Raw genomic sequence first — 25510 nt, 5'->3', positions numbered from 1 at the left:
TTTGTTCTTACCTGACTGCTACAGCACGCTCTTCTTGAATAAGGGGGATTACATGTTATTTTTTGAGTGGTGCCGTTTAACCATTGTTGTATAGCTATAATCCAAATGGCTTCAGCTCTCAGCACAATCACAGCGGGTAAGCCAGTGTCAGATATCACACCAAATACTTCGCTGCCTATTTTGGTGTCATTTCCCTTCAGGGTGATTTGAGCTTATTTCAGGACAGATTTAAGACATGTTCTGAAGTATAGATCGGCCCTTTTCGATGTGGAGTATGTATTTTATCTCCAAGTCATAACTGTCTGAATTTGCCACTCACCTCTGCCGCAATGGCCCAGATGGACTGAGGGGTATGAGAGCTAGAAATTGTCTGAAATTTAAAGCTCCCCAACACAACTTCCAGCAAGATACTGGGCCCCTGGCAGTGCCATGTTATGCCCTAAACAACCATGAATAATGATGACAGAATGGCCTACTCAGACAAAACGGCCAGGTCATCTCCCTTTCTTGCTTTCTGCTTCCTGGTCTGCTGACTTATTCAGTTTGTCAGCCATGGATGGGCTCCCTTCCCCACACAGTCACATTGGGTGAGTGATACGGGCTCCTCTGTGTGGGGCGTACTGTGAAGTAATATGAGAGCAGACAGCTTTCTGAGCCCCATCCAAAAAATGTCAGCCCTCCTCAGCTCACCTGCTGGCTCCCACATTGCGCTCGCCTGGCTCAGGTCCCTTCATTTTTGCAGCAAGACTGACCCCGTGTGGATAAAAGTAGAATTGCACCCAGTGTACTGCCTCACACACTGCCAGAGAGCGAGCCAGTGCCTGTCACAGTTGTTGTGCGGTATTGAAACTGGTGACAGGTAGTTGTCACTTTATAGGAATGTGTCAAGGAGATGTGAGGGGGGCATGTGGCAGCACTGTTTAAAATCACAGTGCTCATGTCGAACAGAGGTTTTAGAAAAGCGGTTATATGCAAAGTAGTATGCACGCTCACAAACACACTGCTGCTGCTTTCTCAGTGACGTGATGCCATCGTCCAGGTGCTGGAAATAGACTGGTGCCACGTGATTGTAACATGCATGTTATCTGATTACATTTGACAGGTGTTTCCTGATTTATCTAAATGTGAAGCTGGTTATATCTGTATTCTCAGGGTTCTGTGTTCCCAGGTTAAATACTCTGTTTATACACACTAACTCTCTTATTGCATTCAGGTCAAATTTGACCTGATTCAAGTTAAAAATGTTCATTAATATACTACCTTAAAGCTTTTTTGTAATCTTTACCTATTTGGAAATGATAAAAGTCAACCTTCTAACCTTCAAGTGTTTAATACTCATTGCTCTCCTTTAATTGTCTTTTGTTTTTCTCCCTCTCTTTTAATTGGTTAATTAAGTGATTGACTAATTGTTATCATTTTAACTTAAGGGCTGAAATATGTATATATGTATATATACAAAAAGAGTAACTATTGGGGTGCCCCGTTAGCTCACCAGGTAGCATATGTACCATTAAGGCTGAGTCTGGTGCACTTTCACAACTCTCAGAGTCCTGATTCTAGTCCCCTAACCTGGGAACTGCCCATTGTTCCGACCATATTAAACCCATTGTTCCGAAGTCCATTCCGAAATCATCATGATGCCCTGCGGTTAAGGTCTGGTTAGGTTTAGACACAAAAACCACTTGGTTAGGGTCAGGAAAAGATCATGGTGTGGGTTAAAATGAAAAAGAAAGTGACAAACACATAAGCCGTGAGCCTGCTTCGCCTCAAGCCTTTCCCAGCTGACCCAGAGCCGGTCGCGGTGCACCATCAAGGCAGAAATACGCCCGCCGGGAGCCGTTCAGCACTGCGGACCGTCGGACTAATGGGATGTCAGACCAATGGGCTGTTGGACCAATGACATGGACCCCCTAACCTAACCCTACCCCATGTCATATTGAGCAAATAACATCTTTTCCAGGTTCCCATTATGTGCTATATAGAGCAGGGGAATATTGGACGTTGGGAACACGGGAATCTGTGAGAGGAGGTATGTAGAACTGAGGGAACAGAACCCTAGGGACATAGGAATGACCCTCTGAAGGGACTACAGCTGAATAAGTACATCTAATCAATCAATAGAATATGCATTTAAATATCAATAATGAAATGGTATTAATAGATTTAAGGGTTTTTGCTTGCAAGCTGTGAATAAGGACACCCATGCATTATAATGTACCATACAATATAGTGTACCTCCTTTAATGCACCGTCCATAGAGAATGCAGTAATCTTGACATTCACAGGGTGGCAGCAAAGATTTAAACATGAACATAGATGTCCTTTACCCTTGTATCTGCATTTAACCAAGCCTCAGCACTCAGCCTCCTCGAAGAAAATCCAGTACTGAAATAAGAGGGCTGACTGAAAAAAGAAAAATCATTGGAGATAGTGTTTATTGACACACTGTCTTAGATAATATGAGACCACCTACCCCATGCACGGCTGTGGCTGCTGTGCAAGAAGTAAGCTGGATAATTCACTGCGAGTAGAAATCCATGGCTACAGCACATTGATATCTTAAATTTCCTCCAGTGGCTCCAATTTGTACAGTTCGACTGCCGCATATGTGCTCGATAATGCCTTAAGCAATAGACACTAAAAACACACAGACATTAGTCTAAACTAGTGAGGACCTTAATTGAGATAATGCAGTCCGCAGCCCCTATACTGCACAACTACATCTGTTTCTCTAATCCTTACTCTGACCCTAACTTCAAACTGTTTCTTTACACTTCTAGAGCCCTATTTGAGAACAGAGGACAAGCCAGAATGTCCTAATTTTTTTAATTTGTCCTCACAAAGTTGGAAGCAATTATAATGGGTGGCAGTCAAGACCATTTTTATAACTCCTTCTATGTTTTGTTCAGAGCTATTAAATGAGGGCTGAGACAAGCTCTCTGACCCAGTGGGAGCTATGGGTCACTACATGTGTAATCTAACTGGAGCAGTGATGGTGAAGTGTTACAGCTGACAGCGCTATAAATAAAGGGATGGTGTCTGCTTCAGGTGTGCTCGGTCGGACAGAAGTTTTTGGGTGCACACTCAAATGGATGGCAGCTGATATACAACAGAAAGCTTGTTTATGGTCTTTCATGAAAGACCTTTTCAGTAATTGCAGAATTGTAATTCTCACCCAAATCTTTATTTTTCGTATAAAATATATTCCAACCCAAAGTCGACTGTGGACACCTCAGTGAAATGAATCAGTCATCCCTATGTTCTATGATAGTGCACCAGCTATGGAGCCTTTTGACGACTGCAGACCAGACATCACCACACATGTTGTACCCCAAGGACATGATGCGATATGACACCATGTCTTCTCCTCTTTTTAACGTGCTTGGTTCTGCTCTCTAATGATTGCTGATTGTGTCATCTTGAAATAAAAAGCTTTGAGTTCTCATGACACTAAATAACTATTTTCTGATAAATACACCAAACTGCCTTATTGTGATAATTTAATAATAATGTGATCATTTAGAAAACACATGCAACATTCTGACAATCATATAATAGACAGCAAACATATAGTAAATCATTCTGAATCTCACGTTTCTCCCACAGTCTCTAACATTTTCATTTAATAGTCTTAGTAGTAGTCACGTAGATCAAATTAAACATAGTATTTAAATACTCTTGTAATGTTACTATAGGAACTGTGGTCATGAGCACATAGATTAACACAGTGACTTTGGACAAGCTCTTATTCTCTCTTGCTTGCATGAATAGCAGTATTTACACCTCTATTCTCTCTCTAGTTTGATGACTGTTTTTTTCTCATAGAGACCTGATAAGTTTTTATTCATTTGTGCCTATAAAAAATGCCATGTGTGCATGCTGCACCTGCTGAATGTATAATAACTGAGGCCGCCACCAGACACTCCCATCATATCTTCTGTCAGAGGTTTTCACCTTTGGACCTTATTCTTCTATTTCAAGGCGTCTTCTCATCGGAGACCATTGTTAATAACTTATGTATTTGCTTTACCCATGTAGAGTGGAGTGCACCTGAACTCTCTCAAACTTAAAATTCCTCTCACAGACTGCAGGTCAGATGCCATCCTTTGTAAAGTGATGGACCAAATAAAGGATGGGAATAATGGGTGTCATGAGGACAATCTGCCATACCTCAAAGAATTCCAGGCTCTGCCAATCAACTGTCTAATCACAGAGTCTGTTGGCAGAACAAGCTTTCATTAAATATTAGCTAGAGAGGAAGTCAGCCATTTAACCTGTATTAATTTAATCCTTTTTGATTAATTTTCACAGCCATTCCTCATAATTTCCACTCTAATAATTGGCCAGCCTCATTTTCGCTGCTACTCTGCTGTGTCATTATCTCCAATTCGCTGTCGCTCTCTTTTGTTCTCCTTCCCCGTGAATTTTATTTAGCCTTTAACTCCTCTCACTCGCTCCCTCTCTCTGTTGTCTCTCTTGGCCCCCGTGGCAATGAGAAAAAATGGCATCATACCATGTGTTTCTCCTTTACCCTACATGTGTCTTAGCTTCCACTATTTCTGTCCTGAGCTCATACGCTTTCAGTGGTGATCTTGGCTGTTTTGTCACATGCTTGGACTCAGATTTGCGCTGCGCACTGTAGATGCAACAGTGTGGAGCGTCTACATGCACACATGCTATGCAGCTTTTTGGTGTCTCCACACAGATGTGCCATCGTGGCCTTGTACTTTATCATAAACATCTAAAAAAAAAATCCATTCTGCTCCTAGCCTGTGGGCGTGCTCTATAAAGGGCATTTTTAATCAGTTCAAATGGTGAAAATGGCCACCAACTGCAAAAATGACAGCATTTGTGCACACCCATGGATGGCAGTAGAGCGCTACAAAGCCCTGAGGTCATAGGGACAAGCTCTGGGTGAGATAACAATACCGGGGAGCAGAAAGCACCAAACGCTAGCCGCATTCTCACTGAGCACACACATGCAGCCAGCTACAGCTGAAATACAGGACCAAATTACACCTCAGCTAATTACACAGACCTCCTTCATAATGATGCAGAGCTGTTTTGACTGAGGCAGCACACACACTGAGCCCCCGCCTGAGCTCTGAAAGATGCTGGAGTCATCTGGCTCTAAGAATACTGGCTATTTTTCTGAGTCATAATTCATTAATTAGATGATGGACATGGAGGCCCACTTCCTTCTAAATATATCAAGATCAAAATCAGCTTAAACAAAGCGTGACCTCATTACCATGGCAACTATTTAAATGGCATAAATAGGCTGTACCCCAGGGTTCAGGCAGGGAGACACAGTGGTGTGCTTTCAACATGGAGTGTTTAATCTATTAACGGCTCCTGTGGGCCTTTGATTAAGGAAACTCATCTGGGCTTTTAAATTTTATAGCAGCGACTGAGACCACAGGAGGATTACAGAGTACACATGCATCGACCCCTGCATGCATAAAGTGCAGAGAACACATCCTATCGAGTTGAGTGTGTTCAATAATTCAAGCAGCGAGCGTTCGCCACAAATGGAGTGAGCCCTCTGTTCCACCCTGACCACAATAGCGATTGACAGTATATGAAACATGACAGGGTATATATGGCAAGCATGAAGTACTTTACATTGGAGTCAATAACCTTGCATGCTTAGCACAGTTTGACGAGATTAAGCACTATAATCTCCGGAAGACAGTAAAAAAGACGTTGTATATTTGACTCTTAGACCTACATGTGTTTGTATGAGCATTCATGTAAAGCTTATGTGTTCCAGTGTGTCAATTTCTGTGTGTATGTGTTTACATATGCGTGCTTAGATTTGTTTTTGTGTGTTGGTGCCTCTCCGTATTTTTGTGCCCACTTGCATGTGCTATGCTTTCTCTCCACTGAGCTGTGAAATTTCTACAATACCCTCTAATGGTGGTTACCACAGTGTTGTGTGCGAGACCCGGTTGAGCTATGACATGCACGTGACGTACAGTCACTACTGTATGAAACAAAAGTAAGGAACAAAACAACCCAACAGTGCTTAACCACAATAATGTCAGTTAACAGGTGAGAATCTGTCCTTGCAGTTGGGATGTGTAAGAAAAGAAAATCAATACAGTAAGTGTGCCTGCCTAGCTGTATTGACTGTAATATCCTGAGGTGAGTTCATCCATTGCCTTTACAGTAGAGCCCTTAGAGCCCATCTAATCACCCCACACTGAGGACGAGGAGACATATTCGTAATATATCACGAAGCAAGACTGCAGACCAAGACTCATACCAGAGGGATGTGCCAAAAAGCGTGATCAGTGATTGAGGCTAAAGTCAGAGTTTTCTGTCCAATGAAGGTGGCTCTCTTTTCTCTATCAAAACTTATGCTGCAGGCCTTGCCAAGTTTAGACCAGTTTTTGTTCTGATTTTTGGCCTAAAAGCTGCTTAAATGCAGCTCCTGTGAGTAACATCACTCTATAGTCAATGTCAGTATGAGTGATACAGATTTTTAGCTAAGGGAATACCTTATGAAGGCACTTTATCCTACTTGTTGAGCCATAATGTTACATAAATGCCACAGTAGCGCTTATTGTGGCTCACGCATCACATAATTTTTTTTTTTTTTTTTTTTTTGCCAAAGGAACCTGCAGTATGTCCATGATGCACAACACTGTTTTATTTTTTTCTCAAGGTTCTTGCTCTTACTGGACTCCTGAATGTGTTTGTAGTGTTCCCTGGTCCACATGCCCATGTTGGCTATAAAAAAAAGCCTCTATAAAATAGCTCACTACATTATTAGGATGATGTATATATAAAATGCAGTATAATTCCTTTAAACCACCATAACATCACCACTTCGAATTGTGTTTCTGTGCTTGGTCCTGATTTGCTACAGCCTGTTTTACACTGCTGGTATATTACAGCTAATAGAGCATGGATTAGAAAATGATTCGTTTAGTGGTTTGTATCACAGAAAATATTCAGTAACAATCATTTTACTTTGATTTGGCCAAAAGCTATTACATTTCCACGTATCTTTCATTAAGGGACTGTGTCAGTGTACATAAACGCAGTTCTTGATGTTTAAAGTGTAAGAGCTGTAGAACATGCAGCTGTCACGGTAGAAATAAACAGAGTGGTTAATTAAATATACCAACTTGTGAATTCACACAATTCTCGCATTAATTGAAGCAACAGTGTTGCTTATTCATGAAATAATCTTCATTCTACTTAACTTAGACCTGTTGTCCTCATTCATGGACACTTTTTTGTCCCATCTAGTGGTCCTGGTGGAGTGCTGAGAAGACAATCAAACTTGACTATCTAGAGGAAGTAAAAGTTGTTTCCATCGGTGAACATGCAAAAGGATCAATTGCACAATACACTGATCCATGTAAAAACAAGATGGCAGCCATCTCTGCCAAGTCAGTCTGAAGCCGATCTCGACACAAAAGTGGACAAAAACCTGAAAAAACCTAAAACCACAAAACCTGATCACATTGTATGGTTTAAAGTTATTTATTTATGGTATTTACGGATCCTATTGATCCCAAATAGCTTGGAGAAATTAAAAATGCATACCAAACAGAAGATCGGGCCTCAGGAGGCTATTCTTCAAAGGTGGAAATAAGCGGTATACAGATCAATCATTTTTAAGAGTGTATAATGAGAACAGTGTATAATGAGAACAGCATGGACCCTGAGTTCTAAAGCCTGGGTTAAAGAGCAAGTTTGTTGGGTTCAAGAGCAGCCACATGATACAGCCCTCTGGTCTCTTAAAGGTATGCAGCATTGGGAACACACTCACCAGTGACAGCGAATGTAAAAGCCAAACCCAGATTTACTCCCGTTCAGCATTACACCTCACTGTATGTGTCTCTTGGAAGCCTGCTGCTTACAATCTGGCACCTGGCTGCTAAAATTTGATAATGCCCTAATCTCACCTGAGCACTGTGGGGGTACATGCCCACAGATGACCCGAACACAGACAATAAGAAGAAAATAAGAAAATACAGGCAGAGGGCAGAGCCTCTGCAGAGAAATACACCACCACACACTGAGAGTGGGTCATAAGTGATGATTGAGAGGGATTACTTCTGTAGGAGTCTGTTTTTTTTTTAGGAAAATCTTGCATTCACATAGTTTTTCAAAGTGCTTTTTAAGTACCAGTAAAGTGAAATACTTAAACAACAGTAGGGACAATACATTCTTTGATTAAATATGGATATTCTTTATCTTTTTTGTCAAAATTCTGAAGTAATATATATTAAGTCAAATGATTAAACCCAAATAATTTATTTATAACCACTTCAATATACAAGAAGGAAAATGTGTGTGTGTGTGTGTGTGTGTGTGTGTGTGTGTGTTTGTTTTCCTGAAATGCAGCAGCCACTCGACCTGCCTTTTTAATCACCCACCAGAGTGACAGATACAGTTTAAGAGGCTGCACTGCAAAAGTATTTACATTTCACCAAGCAAACATGACATTGGAGAAATCATAGTTCAGTGTACTTCCTCTTAGAAGCTTCATGAATATATTTCTGGAACATGCATTCAAATTTTATTCATGGAAGGATTGATTGCTCCTGATTGCTCCCTTGATTACAATCCCAACAGTCCATGGGGGCTTATGCATTCTTATTTGTAGGGTATTTGGTATGACTGAACAGTATATGGTTGAATAGCTTCAGATAGCTCAGACAGCTCAATCAGGGGCAAGCAGGGCACAGCATTTTGCTTGAGGCTTGCGAAAGAAAAGGCCTGATCAATGCAATAGACAAGAACTACATGCGGCAATCAGCAGCCATGCATTCTGCAGCACAGCATGGCTCTATCCACTGTTCTGCACCTACTCATGCCAACAGCAGCAGCTAAATACGACTCAGTGCAGCACTTCCTGTGGTAAATGTGCCTAGTTGAATTGCCCACCCACATGGAGGCACTCTCACGCACACACACATGTATTCAGATTCACACACACAATTACTATGATCATTTCCTGGCTTTATGACCTGATTACCAATGACCCACAATTCCGCCCTCTTCTGGGTCCAACAGCAGAAAGTCACAACCACATCCTGACCTTTTCTCCCACCCAGCTAATCAAACATTCTCCCTGTTGCGTAGGGAAAGCTATTCCTGTAAATGGAGTAATTACTGACAGCAAATTGGGAGTCTTCAGCCTGGCAGAAAGGTAGCTGAGGCTCAAAGAAAGCCTGCTAATTGAGACTGCCCCCCATGGCCGCTTGTCTATTCAAAACGCCCTTCAATGAACTTGTGGCACCAGCCTCGTCACTTTTATCCAGAATAATTGAGTTTTTTCATCCAGATGGTAACTTGACTTCAAACAGTGGCTCAGTTTTAGACGACACAGCTGATGAAAAATTTCTGCGTGCTAATATTTACAAATCTGTATTACGCCTTGATATAGGATATTACTGTTGCTGCTGAGAGCCTGTTTATATCTGTTTCTGCACTGCTGGAGCTGACCACCACTCCATTGTCTTATTACTGTAAAGTGCTCGTCTTCATTAATGGTGTTTATCTATATCTGCAGAGATCTGATCTCAGATGCCATGCACCTAGTGCCTTGTTAGGTGAATAAAAAGAGACAACCAGTGGATAAAGTGTCTGCGTTTTCTCATTTAGGCTCTGTCTGAGTCATTGTTTACAAGTGTCACCCAGACACAGAGTGAAGGTATCACCATGATTAGCTAACCACTGTGGTAGGTTACACAAGAGGAAAATAAGCCAAAGAATAACACAGGAGATAGACAAAATGGTAATAGAAGACACTGTGATGTTTAGGAGAGGCAGAGAGATAGAGTGAGAGGCAGTGAGAGAAAGCGATAAAGAGAGAAAAGGATGGGTGATGCATTTGAAACTCCCTGAGGTGATGAATTTACATCTTGTCTGTTTTCTGCCACGTCTGCAACAGCGAAACTAACAGGACCAGAGAGGAGTGGTGAGATCCTGCCAATTACAGTCTGGTTGACGGAGAGTTTGCAGCAGCCAATTGTGGAGGAAAATCTAAATGCTCCGCGGTCGACATGCTCTGGAGCAAACAATGACCAGAACCCATCAGCTATAGCTGTATATCAGTAATGAAGGGACAGAACCAGCCTGCAGTCTCGTGTCCAGCCTCTTTGTCAGAGCTCACACTGGGGCCTCCATTTGTATCCTCTGTCTTCAGGTCATTAATGCTCAGAGAAGCTGTAACATTTAATTAGGGACACATTATTAGTACAACGCAGGCACAGTGTGCAGTGGAGAGAAATCCCAAAACAGCCCCTAACTGAATATTGCATTTACAGCCACATGGAGTTATGGGCAAAAATGGTTAGGAGAAAGTTGTAGATAAACAAATTAGCTTGTCACTGTGTGCTTTTATGGAGTTTTGCCTTGCTGGTGGACAGAGTAGAAATAATTATTTGTATAAATAAACAGTCTTGTGTTAGCCTGTGTGCGTTGTGCCTTCCCCCAACACCCTGACGATGATTCCAGCCGTGCCATCTGCAGAGTCTCAGCTGCATTGTCAAAACGATGAGCCGCTGATCCGTTCAGTGATTAAACAAACAAACAGACAGGAAAACATCAACAAACTTGAGAAAATGAGTATACAGAGCAGGAACGAGTGGCCCATATGCTGAATATTATAAAGGGGTAATATTCTGTGGAGTTAGCCGAGTGTGAGATGAGAAGTATTGTGAGTGGGAAGGTGTTGGTGGGAGGGAGGGAGGAGGAGGAGGCCCTAATGATAAAGAGTGGCCATAGAGTCTGGTGCTTCACCACAGGGGGTTGCATTGGATCATCAGGCTGGATCTCTCAGCAACAGACGCAGTGTTCATGAGATACACGGCAATAAACTGTATGGTGAAAGCAGTAACGTGTCCCGCAGTACAATCTCAATTCAGCTGTCTTCCCTAAATTGTGAATTACATAGTGGGATGCGTGACTTTATGTGCAGGTTATACACAGACAAACAGCTGCTGTGTGGATTTCTATAAACAGTCTGTCTGCGTCTGCAGGATTCCACTTGATGCAGGTTGTTGTGTAGCGCGCTCCTCACTCTGAGCACGACGCAAATCTATGGTGCTTAATGATGATATTTGCGAGTGCAGCCTGGGAGATAAGATATCAGAAAGGCCATCCCTTGCATTAGTATTCCATGCAGTGCAAGAGGGGAATGGGAGATGGTTTTTCCCTTAAGGAGGCCCTTCTTTTGCTAATCGTTAACATAAATATTTTCATTTGGTGTCTTTAAGACATGGCAGTGACTACACCGCTCGTTCCCTTCTGGGACGCATCGTTTTTGACTATTGCCTGATTGCCTGTGGTAAAAATGGGCAAGAGTGGATTCAAAATGAGATCCAACCTCTAAGCATGGGAGATTAGAATGACTGAAATGCCCTTTAATTATGATCTTGAGAAGGCAACACATTCTAAGGACATTTCTGTCACCCACAGATTAAATCACTAATTTGAATTTTAATGGCACCTATGCAAGGTAGCTGTTTTGTACTGTGTGTTTGTGTTAATTTGAAAAGGCTCACACACAAGAAGGACAGTGCATTCTTGTCCCTTGCATTTCATATTAATCTGGCAATTTTCAAATGTCCTTGTTGATGTTCTCCAGTTAGTGGCACTTCCTTAATTAACAGAGTGTACCCACACACTCATTTCATGGCGTAAATGAGTCTCACCGTTCACATTTAATAGTCTTGTTTGGAGCTGTTTGGATAAGATCAACACAGATTTAAGCATGGCAGCTGCAGATACCGATCCAGAACATACCAAGTAGAAAAATGTGCCAGACAAGTGAGAGGTACTCCTCTGTGAAGATCCCTGCACCAGCTCCCTGCATGCTGTTACTTTCACTGAGAGGAGTAAGAGATGAGAGCTGGGCCTGAGAGGGCCAGTAGCCTGAGGCACTACGGCTTAAAGAGAGAGACCTCTCCTGAATACCTATTCATCACATCACCATTAGTGTGGCTGAAGCACTCAGCTCTGCTGCTCAAAAATATAACGAGGATTACTGCATAAGATCCCATAGCATAGTCTGACATGATAGGACTATCACTGTTGCCTGATGTACAGCTGAGCCGAAAATTCTACCTGCTTGCTTTCCTCACCCTGCGATGCAGCGAGATGGAGATGTACACATCTGCTACACATCCGCAAGCACACAAAGTCAATAGTAGATAAACAAGTGCAGACTCTAATCATCATGAGAGCAGGTTTTTATCAGAGCATGACGTTTCTTCCCCCCCCCCCCCCACAGAAATGCCGCTCTACATCATTTTCCTCTCTCATCTTGTCTGTCAACACTTCATCCTTTCTTCCTGCTGCTTCCTGTGTCTCTCTTGCCCGAGCGACAGGATGCACATGCCATTGTTTTGTCATGGTCACGGCCGTATTGATTAAGCGATGTGGAGCTAATTAAAGACAATCTGCAAGGAGCGTCAGTGCCAGTGAGGGGAATAAAATCATGGTGACGGAGCGATAGGCCTCTAATTATTATTCTCCTTTTGGTTAGGATGGGGAGAGATAATAACCCTGCAGGCATATTCGGCAGGCACAGTCGGAAGGCACTCTCTGTCTATTTCTCCCTCTATCCCTGCCCGCAATCTCCAATTTTCATTTCCAGCAACTCCACTCTGTCTTTTTCTCTTTCTCTCTCTCTCTCTGACTCACTTTACAACCGTGCTGTCCTGCTCAACTACTCCACTGGGCACTAATTCAAACCCAGTCCACATCCTCTCACTTTGTACTCTGACACTGCCCACCAACCCTGATCACCAAAGCATCTTCAGCATCTGTGTGTGTGTGTTATTTAATGCATGTTAAATAAATGCTGGTAGTAATTTGTAATGCACATTAAACCTTTATAATATAGTACAATATGTTTCTTAATTAGACATTGTAACATCGTTTACATGCACATATACGCACCCACTGCCAAGAGTATTACTGAGGGACTAGAGCTTTCTTCAGAGTATAGAAGAAATACATTTTGTTCTTTGTACTGGCTGTCTTTGTGTGTCTGAGGCTGCGGATTATTGAAAAGAGAAGGTGAAAAATGTTTTAGACAGAGAACTCGGGGCAAGCTCAAGGCCATTGTTTCAAAAGCATGTTTTGTTTGTACACTCTGTAAATAATCAAAAGGGCATATTGAGCAGTGGATTCGTGGTACTGGTGGATACACAGGACTCACTCACAAGGAAAGTTCCTCTCAACTAATATACTTATCTACATTTGAGCTGTCTGATCTATAAAAAATGAATACAAAAAGTCAGCGTGTTACATCATTTTCCTCCAATTTGGTGTAATCCATCAAAGCAAGATCAAATGTCTTTCAGTAAATGTCATCAATGCTACATATATCGCTCCTTTCTACTCTTTCTTTAATGTGATACTCCGTTCTCTCGTTTTGACTCCTGCCTCCAGATGTGGCGTTCACGTGCCGTATTACTCACTGCTTTGTCTGTGTGTGTTTTGTAGACTTGGAGAAATCCCACGGGTTTAGAATCAGGCATAATGTAATGTAAGCTGGTGTTCCTTCCACTGGAGCATCTTGTTATCTCCCCTCTTCTACATGTAACGTCTCTATCAAAGGACCTCTCTACCTTGCTCACCGTGGGCCTGCAGAGAGCAGCTCTGCCAGCCTGCTTGATATGCAGCAGTGTCTGGTGGCTGCTGGGCTCCCACGCCTCCCTGACTGGAGCCTTTAAGCCTTGGCGCAGTCAGAGAGAGCCTCCCTCATCAATGGCCCTACTGAGTGGCTGTGACAGTGCCACGCGGAAAACACATCGATTAAATGGTTCCTCTTGCCACCCGCTTCTGCCGCGGCGCATAGCTCTCATCCTTCATTCCCCAAAATGAAAGCCCTGCAATTGAGTTAGCTTTCAACATGGGAGGCAATGCTGTCACACTCACGCATGGTGGCGAGGAGAGGATTCTCTGGAATAAAGGTAGTAAGGATCATGAGCAATAGGAGGAGAGGGAGATAAAGTAGAGAAAAACATAAAAGAGAGAGAGGTAGTAAGAGAGAAAGAGGCGTAGTACAGTCGGAGGAGTTCAACTGAGATTTACTCTCTCACTTTTGTATCGCCTCTCATTCAATGTCAACTGCCGCTACAGCTCACCGTAACATGAATGTGAGCAATCTCTAATTAACTAGGGCTTTCAAAGAGATGCTGACGAAAAGAATTCCACGTAAAAACCAAAACCTCTCTTTAAAGGCAACAAGATTTCCCAGGAGTGTGGCAACGCTGTCCAGCCATGTGATGGAGCAGGTGGAGGCAGAATCTATATGTGGTGTTTGAGAATGCATAACACTCTCTGATATGGGATGTGTGTCTTCTGATAAAAAGCAGGGAGATGTGAAGAGCACCGTTCAAGTAGCAGCTTGCCCAATCTGCTCAGTCTTATGAAAGCTTTTGTATCAGAGCGGGAAGAGGAGCTCTAGGCGCAACAGCCATATTTATATTCCAATCTTCTACACAGAAACCCACATTGCCAGGCTCATAAAAGATTCATCGAGCAGGGGAAAGCAAGGTCGTACAGAAAACTGGTCAGGAGGTGCCTGCTGCAATGCAAAAAAAGAGCAGATGGACGCAAAAAAAAAAAAAAATCACTGGGTGAGTCCCACGGTGGCAATTACTCGGGTAACATGCGTTGTTGCCCTTATTATTGTATGGTAGTGTGTCCAGCATTGACCAGATGTTCAAGCGTGTCTGTGCACTAATTGGCATCTGCCATTCATACTATAATCTACAACAGGCTTTACAGCCTCAGCCATGTTTGTTTGTATCGATTCAGTGCGTTGTTTGGTTCTTTGTCTGTGGTGGATCCCGTTGCTGATGTTTGTGAACTAGAGAGCAAAGGGGAGAGAGAGCGGGAGACAGAGACAATGTGTGTATGTGTGTGAGAGTGAGACTGCGCGTGCATGTGTGCGCCTGTTCGGGGTGTTGTCAGAGAAATGTCACTCTTGCTTAGAGTCACAGACATAAACCTCTGGGAGTCCTGCACCCTCCAGCACACTCACGCAGAAGGAAAGAGAGAAAGTGGGGGAGCGAATGCGATATACAGGGATGATATTCATCCCACCAGTCAAGCTGATCCTTCCATACACCGTTGACAGCAAGCATACAAATAACATCCTATACTTTATATGAGCACACCGAATATTTCTGAGAAATTACGTGTGCATCAGTCAGTCATTGTGAAATTGTCTGGAAGAGAGAATTAGGGTCGTAAGGGGAACACTACGGGCTCAGGGGACACATGTAAATCTACTTTTCTTTCCTTCTGCATGTATAAAAAAGTCATCGGTCCCAGAGTGTACAGCTGGCTGCTGGGCAGCTGCCAGGTTAACCATGTCTGTGTAAATGACACAGCTCTAACAACTGTATTCAGAGATCAGTCCCACAAGACCTTAAAGACCTTTCTAATGACGATTATGAGCTGCCCTGGAGTCAGCCAGCTCAGTCCATGGGATCGCTAATGGTCATTTTAGTACAGCAGGCCGCTGGGTTTTCAACAAGACAGAAAACAGCAACAGAGGTCATTTAGAGCCCACACAACCCCGGAGCATAAGTAGTGGCCCGTCTGTGGCTCTGAATGAGTAAGTGGTCATTTACAATATGGACTAAATATCAAGGTTACCAGACTTTCCGTTCTGACTTTGACAAGCAGTTTATGACGCAAGAGCATTCCCTGTTGTCTGAAATATCTGCAATGTTCTCAGGGTTTCAGGGGGGGGTGACCTAGCTACAGCGGTGTTTGGGCAAGTGGCATCCACATGAATGCCATGACCAAAGGTCTCCCAGCAGAACATTGCATTGTAACAAAACGATCAATGTTACTCACTTCACCCACCACTGGTTATAATGTTTTGGCTGACTGGTGTACGTCACATTACATACATCATGCTACACATGCTTGCACTCGACTTTTGGTCTCATATAAGAAATGAACAGCAATCTTCAGGTTAAAAGTCCAGACTTTGTTTGAGTCATCTACCTCCCATTCCGCCAGCCCTGTGCGGACTTTCTCACTCTTGGGCAGTTGCTCAGAGCATCAGAAAATGCTGCCGCCCAGGGCATCCAATGCCACCTCTGTGCGTCAGTATCTGACGCTGAAGCTGACCGAGCTTTGGTATTTGACAAGTTGGGAGTGAGACCAGGTTGTCGTGGTGTTGTTAATAACAATTCTGATTTATCTACTGCCAGATGGGTGAAGTGGTACCTTCTGAAGAACATTTGCCACCAACACCATCACTGATCAACATCCACTCACATTTGCTGGACTGACTATCAAAAAGTGACGAAGCTGCCTCTTGAGAAGTCTAAGTTATTAATAACTTGCAGAGACATTACGCACAATAGTCCACCCTCTCCTCCCCTCTTTCTGTCACTCACTCTCTCAAACACATACACACACACACTCACACACTTGTGTCACGGTGCTTAGTTCTTGTGTCTCTGTCCTCAGTCCTGACAATTGTGCCACTGTGCCATCGTTCATCGTGAGGTTTCACCACTTTTATGACTCTGCTTGTTTCATAGGCTTGTGTTCTTTGTCTTTAAGCTAGCGATATGTTGTTATGTTGGAGTGGAAGAATGAAATCACTGAAGATAGATGACATCACTGAAGGATCGAGCAGCTGTTGGTTTAAACACAACACAAAATGAACCACTGCCATGAATCTTTGCATGTGAAGTATTAATTAAAAATCTATAGCGTTTTTGAGAATCGAAACAGTATCCCAAAATCTATTATCTTGATACTCAATGCATCATTGTTTTCTTATACCCTGAACATATGCCCATACGGAGAAGGACATTCCAGCCATGAAGGTACAGCCACATTGACACACCCTTTCTACCTCAGGGGCCCAACCATAACAGGGACACAGTGTTAGTCTGAGACTCAGGCCACTGACCTCACACGCTTCTCTACCTGGCCTTCCATCTGTTAACCAATTACCACACAGGCCGCTTGCCTGCCTTCGTGCCTCATCCAAAGCACTGCAGTAGTAAAATCAGTCACCCATTTCACCCAGGGCCGCACCGCAAAAAGGGCTCTCTGCCATCATCACACGCTAATATCACCCTTGTGTGAGTCATGAACAGACCACATTTAGAAAACTGACCCAGAAACAGGTATAGCATCATCACAAACCAAACCACTCACACAGGCGCACGAACCTCCCTGTCCATTAAAAAACACACACGCCAGCTGCCCCTGCCACACGGACACGCGCTGTACTGGTGGGGAAATTGTAAAGTATTGACTTTCTCTAACTCCGAACCACAAAGACCACTTGTTTCACACTTATTAAACAAGGTCTTACCTCAAGAATAAATGATTAACCCTTTGAGGACCAAATATTTGCTCTCAGATGGTGGGTGAATCCCCACAGTGTCATTGTGTGTACTCATTACATGTCCCTACAAGTACACACACATGCCTCTGATGATGAAGCAGCGGGCGGCATGAAAGCACATCAAACATTAAGATGAGGGAGTGAACAGCGGACAGAGCACAAAGGCTCGACATCTCTCTGTGCTCCAGCCCCCCTTTCTTAAGCCGCATCTCTTTTATGAAACAGATCTCTTTACGGTGGTATGATTCTGACTCGCACAATGTGGTATCATTATCGTGCACTGATTCGAGCTCTGCCCTAATCAGTCATGACACAAGCACATACTATTCAATCTCTTCAAGCAGCACTGAATCAAGCATAATGCAACCTCATTATCTGTGGCTGATTGTGAAGCAGCACCTTTGTATATTAATGGGGATGTGCATGAAGGTGGATGCAGGCATAGTGGCTAATCTAACCTGGCCCCGCTCACTTACTCACCCACATGGTGCTCAACATGATTGTTAGTGACTGACAGGCAGCACAGAAATTAGGTTACGTGGGTTATCTTACTTAACAGAGCAAAAAAACACGTGAAAATGACACTGAGCTTACATATCATTATTGGCATGAGTTAGGAAAACCTGGCTCATATTATAACTATACTTGAAATGTTAAAATCCAGGTAAAGCAAAAATTAATATATTTTATGAGTTTGTCACAACACAGAAAAATGTGTCACTAACCACCCTGCCAAATTGGAATGATTAAAAAACCAGAGTGTCTATTTGCACCCAAGTGAGAATAGTCACACTATTTACACCCATCATGCATTATTATGGATCCCACTGCGTGCTACTCCTCATCACATTGATAGGTCAAAGTTGGAAGTGGTTAGAATTAGGGCAAAGAGGCTATGGTCAGGGCTAGCACTAGTCCATCTAGGATGTTCTCTGAGATTAAAGTGGTACATTTACAAGAAAAAACTCACAAATGTACTGCCAGAAAGTCAGGTGACGTAGTACAAAGAGTGACACAGTCTACATAGGGAGTAAGATGTGGTGGCTGAATAGCTCAGGCACAGGACTTGCAATTTACACACAAGACTGTGTGTGAAAGTCATTTTTTATAATGTATGCAGCTGCTGAATGCACACCATGTATATATTTTGTACAATAGCTGAATTGCCCCATTCACCTTAACGTCATATTTTGACCTTGCTAGGACACCCAGGATTTGGTCTAAACACCCAAGTGTATATAGCTTGAGTGGCTATTCGGTGTGCTCTGTTCTAAGACACTTGTTGTTGTTGTTGACTCACCTTAGCAGCTAACCCAGTGGCACAAAGCTCACACACCCTGAGCTTAAAAACGTGCCACTGCACAGTGACAGACTCTCGTTCAGCAGCTAATAGCAGCTAACATTAGAACAAAGGACACACTCACAGCAGTAAACAGTAACTGCTGGGCCAGTTAGCCAATTTGGGCTAAAAGACTGACAGGTATATTTGTTTACAGAGTGGTTTATTCGCATATTTATTAGACTAAAAGAGCTAAAACAGCTTGCTGAATCTAGCAAACACCACCCATGTAGGGGCTGAACAAGATGACACTGATGCTCTGTGCTCTAACGTATGATGAGGATGGCTCCACTGTGTCACTGAGCTATAATTTCAGGCCTGCCCAAAAAACCCTGGACACCAAAATGGTGGAAAACTTTCTAAGGGTCTACCTCACAATGCAGTACTGTATGGATCACAGTCTTTACCCAGCCTTTAACAAAAACTAATGCTGCGTGAATTTCATGCAGTGCAATAATGTCCTCGTATTAGATTTAAAGTTGTATGCGTGTGCTCCAGCTTGACCTTCCAAGGGCTTGTGTGGTCACGCAATGTTAGTAATTCAGACAAGCACTGGACCTGTCGTGGCATAGCAAGGTGATTTTAACAGTTGAGTGTGTGTCTCTGCCTCTCACTGGCAGATTTACACCCCGGCTCCCGCAGCTTTTCATTTGTTTAATTCTCTAGGTGGAGGTTAGGCTGCTGCTTGGCAGAGCACACTCTGTCCAGCCCGCTACCCAGTGTCCTTCCTCCTGGGAACTGTGGACTCACATCTCTGTTCCTCTTTGACTGTAATCCAGCTGCACTGTCTCATTCCTCCATATTTATAAAAGCTTTTAACAGGTAGGTCTGCTCATAATGATGGCAGAGGGGACATTTTTTAGAAGTATTTTTTACAGGATTTGACAAGCTTCAGTGTTTTGGTAAGACTGCTGCGTAATAGGCTTTTGGCATAGAGACAAGGACAGAAATTTACCACAAGTGGCTCGATTATTGTCATGTCTGGGGAAGGGCTTTTATTGTGATCATGCTGCTTTGCTCTCACGGACTGGCACCAGAAAAAGAGATTTTTGGCTAAAGGGTCACTGCCAGGTCGGTGGACTGTTTAGGGCTGTCTCCACTGGACATTATCCAACCCAGCTGTTTGTCCTGCCTGACTCTGAGTGAGCTGAGGTCTGTCCTTGTTGTCCTCATCATACAGAGACACTGTAGATAGAGTTAGCATTAGGTCAGCTAACTGCTTTACCTGTTTGTATGTGGTATCAGACCCTAATGTATACCAGGTTTGTCAATAACACTGACCATGGATGGATTACTGAACAAGCTTACCAGGCGCAAGCCTGGGGGCCGAAGTGTCAGGGGCTCCCCTGGCCTTTGCCTGCAAAATGTCACTCAAATTTACATGTACCAACCAGAAAACCTCAAAATGACTACAAAGGGCACACCACAAAGAGACACAAAGCGACTAGAGAGTAATGCAAAGGAACTGAAAAGAGACACAAAATACATATAGAGGGGCAAAACAACGACAGATAGAAAACAACAACAAAAAAAAGACACAACATTACCTCATAGACAAACATAATAACAACCACAACAGGACACAAAATGACTAAAAACAAACAGAATTACCACAACAAGACACAAATCAATCACAAAGACACACAAAATGATCAAAAAAGACACAGAACTACCTCAAAGAGACAAAAAACAGCCACATGGAGCCACAAAGTGCTCTCTGAAATGACTACAAATAAACTCAATACAACCAAAACACACATAATTACCTCAAAAAGACACAACACAACCACAAAGAGACACAAAACCACCACAAAGTCTGTGTCTTCTATGTAGGAGAGGTGGTGGGGCCTTCTGCACGTCTGTGCCCAGGGGCCCATTATCTCATAATCCACCCATGATGCTGACATAGCTGAGAAAGTCTTCTTATCATAGCTATGGTTTTATTTGCGTCAATAAAAGCATCTCAATTCACTGGCACTTATATTACAGCACTAAAGTACTGTATAATTAGCTCGATGTAAATAAACTAAATGTTTCTGCCAAATGATGTTTTAAACAGCAGTGTGATTTACAAGTGCTGGTTCCTTTACAGTACTTGCCTTTTAGCTATAAATCGACCCTGGCTGGGCGAGTTTCTTATGCAATCATCACACCAATCTAGAATGAGGAAACAGACCTTAACAAGGTCCTAAATGGTAGTCTGTTCAAAGTGATTGTTTGTCGTGATCCCTGGTGAGAGAAAGGATCAAGTAAATTACTGAAAAATCTAGCCAATTGCTTACACAGGGTTCTGACTCCCTCTTTGAGAATGACAAGCAATTAGGTTTTCTCCCCCACTGCACTCGGTGTTTGAACAGAAAAACACCAAAGCAAGTGTTCATTTCCATCACTCTCCACCACGCTAGTGTTGGGAGTCTTCGAGGCCAGACATCTTAAACCAATAACTGTATTCCTCTGGCGCTCCTTTGCTCCAGTGGGACAACAACAACATTTTTTTCTTTTTTTTGCCTCCAAACCTGAGTATGAATCTTTCAAGTACATGAATAAATCTCTATGCTCGACAACTTAGGCAGAAATCGAGCAGCTACAGCAAATCAAACAAAGAAATCTTTTGTCCTGTTGAACAATATCACCTCACCATTCAGTTGGCTTTTTTATATGGGTTTGATGGTTAGACAGGAACATTAGAGGAACACACATCTCGCAAACATTCATCCACATACAAACCCATTTGAGAATGTGACTGAAATTATTCAGTCTTTGTTTTTAACAAAGAGCTTAAATTTATTCATGAAGTTTCAGGACAACTGTCACCAATCAAATTCATAGTTATTTTATTTGTGATTAAGGGGCTATTTCCCAAGCACTGAATTTTCCTGTGATCCTTATTTGTTTGTTTTTGACAGCAGAATATCTGATAATCTCATTGCTCACATGATTTCAATTCACCGCATTTACTCCTAGTCCAAATGCACTAAACGGAGCATCTCCTATTTCTAAGATGAATTAGGTTTTGCATCAGAATTTCTGCTGTTGCATTAAATTTACGTTCTGAGCAATCAATACTAAGCTATTAATATTAATCAGACTAATGAAAAGATGCTGATTTCCACAGAAAATTACACCAACATACTATAATTCCCATCTCCTGACTGATGAGAGTCATTACATGCAGCTTTTTTTCATGCAATATTCTGTATTTGGAGACTGTTTTCCAGAATGATACACATTAAATAAGGTCTACACCTTGCAGAATGATCATTTACACCCTGCAGAATGATCATTTAAACCGTGCAGAATGACTGTTAGCACAAATGTCTCTGAATGTCTGGTACTTTTAGAGAAGATGAGTAGCCTTAGGTTGATTCAAAATGATTGTTTATATTTGAGACATCTTGAGTGCATTTTGAAGAAGATACTTTAAATTAATTTACAGTGTTTTCAGGCTTTTTCTTCCAGGCAGATGCAGTTTACTGTATAGTACACACACACACACACACACACACACAGCATGGTGTCCCGTCATGCATGGCTTGATGCACACACCGTAGAAGGATGCCAAGGTCAAGCAGGTGCCCATCTGTATCAGTAGCACTAAGGACCCCTGGGCTTTATGGGTACTTAACAAACACATGCAGAGAACGAACAAGTGCATCTGTCTCATTAAAGCCCTGTTAATATTTCATACAGGCCTGCGCTGAGACTGTGACTGAAAATATGTGGATATCTCAACTCGGCTGGTAGGAGTGTTACCCTCATTGCAGCAGATACGCAAGAAGTCATCAATTCTTTATGTTTGCCATGCAGTCTCTGGGAGGGCTGGTAGCGTCATATTTTCTTTCAGACCCTTAAATATTTAATGTAAACACTTACAACAAATTGTCCCCCAAGGCCAATTACAGTGTGAACCCAGTGAAGAAAGGGTCGAGATGTAATAGTAAGTCATCAGCGACATTGTCAGTGTCACATTTGCAAGTGGTTAACATTGGCATTTATTCCTCTTCGTTTACTGAGAGCTGTGTGGATAGACAAGTTTATTTGATTTACCATTTTTTACTTGAGGTGTTAGAATTAGTTAGCACATTTGCATTTAAGTTCATTTCCAATTAAGGTTTAATTAGTAATTTCACATCAGGAAACTTTATCTAATTAAATGTAAAGGAGTTTAAAGCACAATTGGCTTTCTTCTAACAGCATCTGTGATGTACACTACAGCCTCTTCATCTGTGTAGACTGAAAGCATACTGTAGATTCTATTAAAGGTCAACTGCGGGGTCCACCTGCCCTGCAGACATGACATATAGAACACTAATGTATGCTGCAACATATTGGCTTTACTGTTTCTATATGTAACAGCATGTTCCTCAGGCTGATACATTTGCACTGTCTTATTTGAATATTTCAGACAGACAGATGTACCCAGAGATGGTTGAATGGCTGACAAGTCTGCCAAACCCAAAACATGTAGCCTATTATTTAGGGGCTTTCATGGGCCTTCAAGGTTTTTTGTCAACATTGGGGTGGACACATATGAAATGAGGGTTTTGGGGATCCACCCAAGGAAATTCCAAGCATCAAATACTCCATTTCCAATTTTAATGTGCTAATTTGTGGCTTTTCTGCATCGATTTATGGTGAAAACGAAAATATAAGTCCTCTGCTCCTTTCATCTTTTTATAAGGAGGCAAATGCACGTTTTAAATATTGAGGGGGACATGTGCCCTTCCTGAAATCCACGCTTATGGAGCCAACAACTGGTGAGTGACCACACTATTTCCCACTCACTGTTATTTGCCATCGTTTACATCACTTTATCATACAATGTATTGCTCATGAAAGCTGTTACATTTGTTTGGCACCCTTTAAAGATTTTATTTTCAGGGTCGTTTTTTCTTGTGAGGCCCTGCGATCTGTCTGGTGGCCTTCGCCAAATGGTGACACTCACCGCCAACGTACGAGGAGGCGCTGTCTGTGGTGCTAGATTGACTCAGACTGCCGCTTTTAACCGAAGGCGCGACACGGCGCTGTCCGTGGTCCTGAATATATAGCTGCATGGAGCCAAAGGTGCGAACAGGCGCCGTCTGGCATACAGACCATCGGCTATTTTACGCACTCCTGAATAACATCCAACATGTATCTACTTTATCAGCAGACCTTACACTTTCTAAGCTGCGGTGGCTCATGCTCGACGCTGCGTGCATGCTGACCAGCTGAACCTCCCTGCAAGTTCAAATGCTTGACTGCCTTGACTGAAAGCTTTTCTGGGTCAAATAATTTACCGTCCTTCACTTCGATTCACAACTGTCACATCAAAGCTCGTCGTTTTTACCGAAGGGACGCGGCTTTTTTCCCCTCCCCGAGTGTCATGCACTATACAGCACGCCACGCACTCAGACACACGTCACACATCTCCAGGATCTACAACCATTTGTTGTACACTGCTAATTACACATGGGCTCCTGTTCACAACCACAAATCACACACAGATCCTGTAAACAAACGTCCACTGCTTGGCTCTTCGAGCTTAAATCAGCGCGATCGGTTATCTGTGGAGCCCCTGGACCTTTCTGTCAGTGATGTCGAGGTAGATAGGAAGGTCTGCAAACAACGACCCCCGGGGCATCAAAGGTATCAGAGCCACCAGAAATCAATTACACTGTCAAGGGAGCACGTTACTTCATATTCTTACTTTTCCCTTTAAAACAATGTCGCCACCATCATTTGTTCCACTCATTGTAATTTACACCACAAATCCAACAAGACTGATGCAAGGCTGAAAATGTGTGAGAGTTCAGTGAGTCAAGTTCACATGGATTTACCATAAACTGCAGCTTTTGTCATATCTTCCCTGAAGTTTCTATCTACAATTCCCTTCCCTCTCATCAGCACGCTTCTCTGCATACACTGAAAGAAGTCAGAACAATAGCAATTTCCCTATTTAATGCTGCAACATGTATAGTCTTTGCAAATAATACTTCCCCTCCTTTTTAACTGCCCAGTAGCTCTTATTAAGCCGCTGGCTCTTACTGAAATCATCCATATTTGAGAATTCATACACAGCACTGCTTTGGCAACTTTTAAACAATGCTTATTCATTGCGTGCGAGCGTTTGTGCCGCGAGTCCTTACCTCACAGGGCATGACAGCTAACATCACAAGCAGGAACATGGCACTGAAGAGATGCATCCTAGTCGGAATGATAGCGTCCCAGCCGACACCAGTTCCCGCAGCTCTCCCCCCGTTCTTGTCCCTTTACTGGGGCGGTTTCTTCAGACACAGAGGGATTCCTTTAATGCTGTGTCGGCTGTGCGCCACCAACCTCATCACCAGGACGCACGCATGGCAGCCCTCTCTGGCTCGGTAAAGCGACCAGCCGCGTGTCTTCCGTGGAGCATAGACTCTTTTTTTTGCGGGTAGGGTAAAAAAGCAACACCTCTCAATCCCCCAGCGTTGGAAAACTCCCCCCAGATGGTGTAATCGGGCGAAGCGGACAGTAGGCGAACAGTCCCCTCCGTCCTGCGAAATAACTGCGACTGAGCGAGAAAGAGCGGAGGAGAGTCGCAGAGGTTGGAAGGTGACTGCTGTGCTTGCAAGGTGCCGACGCTAGGAGCAGCACGTCTATGTGCCAGCCAGGAGCCCAGTCAAAGAAGTACCACTCTTTGACGCAGCCAAGCTTGGCCGTGCGCGCGCGCGCGCGTGTGTGTGCGTGCGTGTATGTGAGTGTGTTGGAGAGGGGGAGAGAGAGCTGCTTGACTGACAATATCCTTGCACCAGTGACTGATAGATAGATAGATAGATAGATAG

At 43.0% G+C, this 25510-nt stretch overlaps 1 protein-coding gene across 1 annotated transcript in view; it reads right to left on the bottom strand.

Moving 5' to 3' along the window:
• Positions 1-25030, bottom strand: part of olfm2a (olfactomedin 2a) — a 55331-nt gene extending 30301 nt beyond the window's left edge. Inside the window, exon 1 of the mRNA XM_033643761.2 lies at positions 24836-25030. Coding sequence (XP_033499652.1) covers positions 24836-24892 — 57 coding nt within the window. The 5' untranslated portion in view covers positions 24893-25030. The remainder of the gene's footprint in view (positions 1-24835) is intronic.
• Between the last annotated feature and the right edge of the window lie 480 nt (positions 25031-25510).

Source organism: Epinephelus lanceolatus, chromosome 18, assembly GCF_041903045.1.
Source record: "Epinephelus lanceolatus isolate andai-2023 chromosome 18, ASM4190304v1, whole genome shotgun sequence".
Taxonomy (NCBI): domain Eukaryota; kingdom Metazoa; phylum Chordata; class Actinopteri; order Perciformes; family Serranidae; genus Epinephelus; species Epinephelus lanceolatus.
This window is presented reverse-complemented; position numbering and strand designations above follow the sequence as displayed.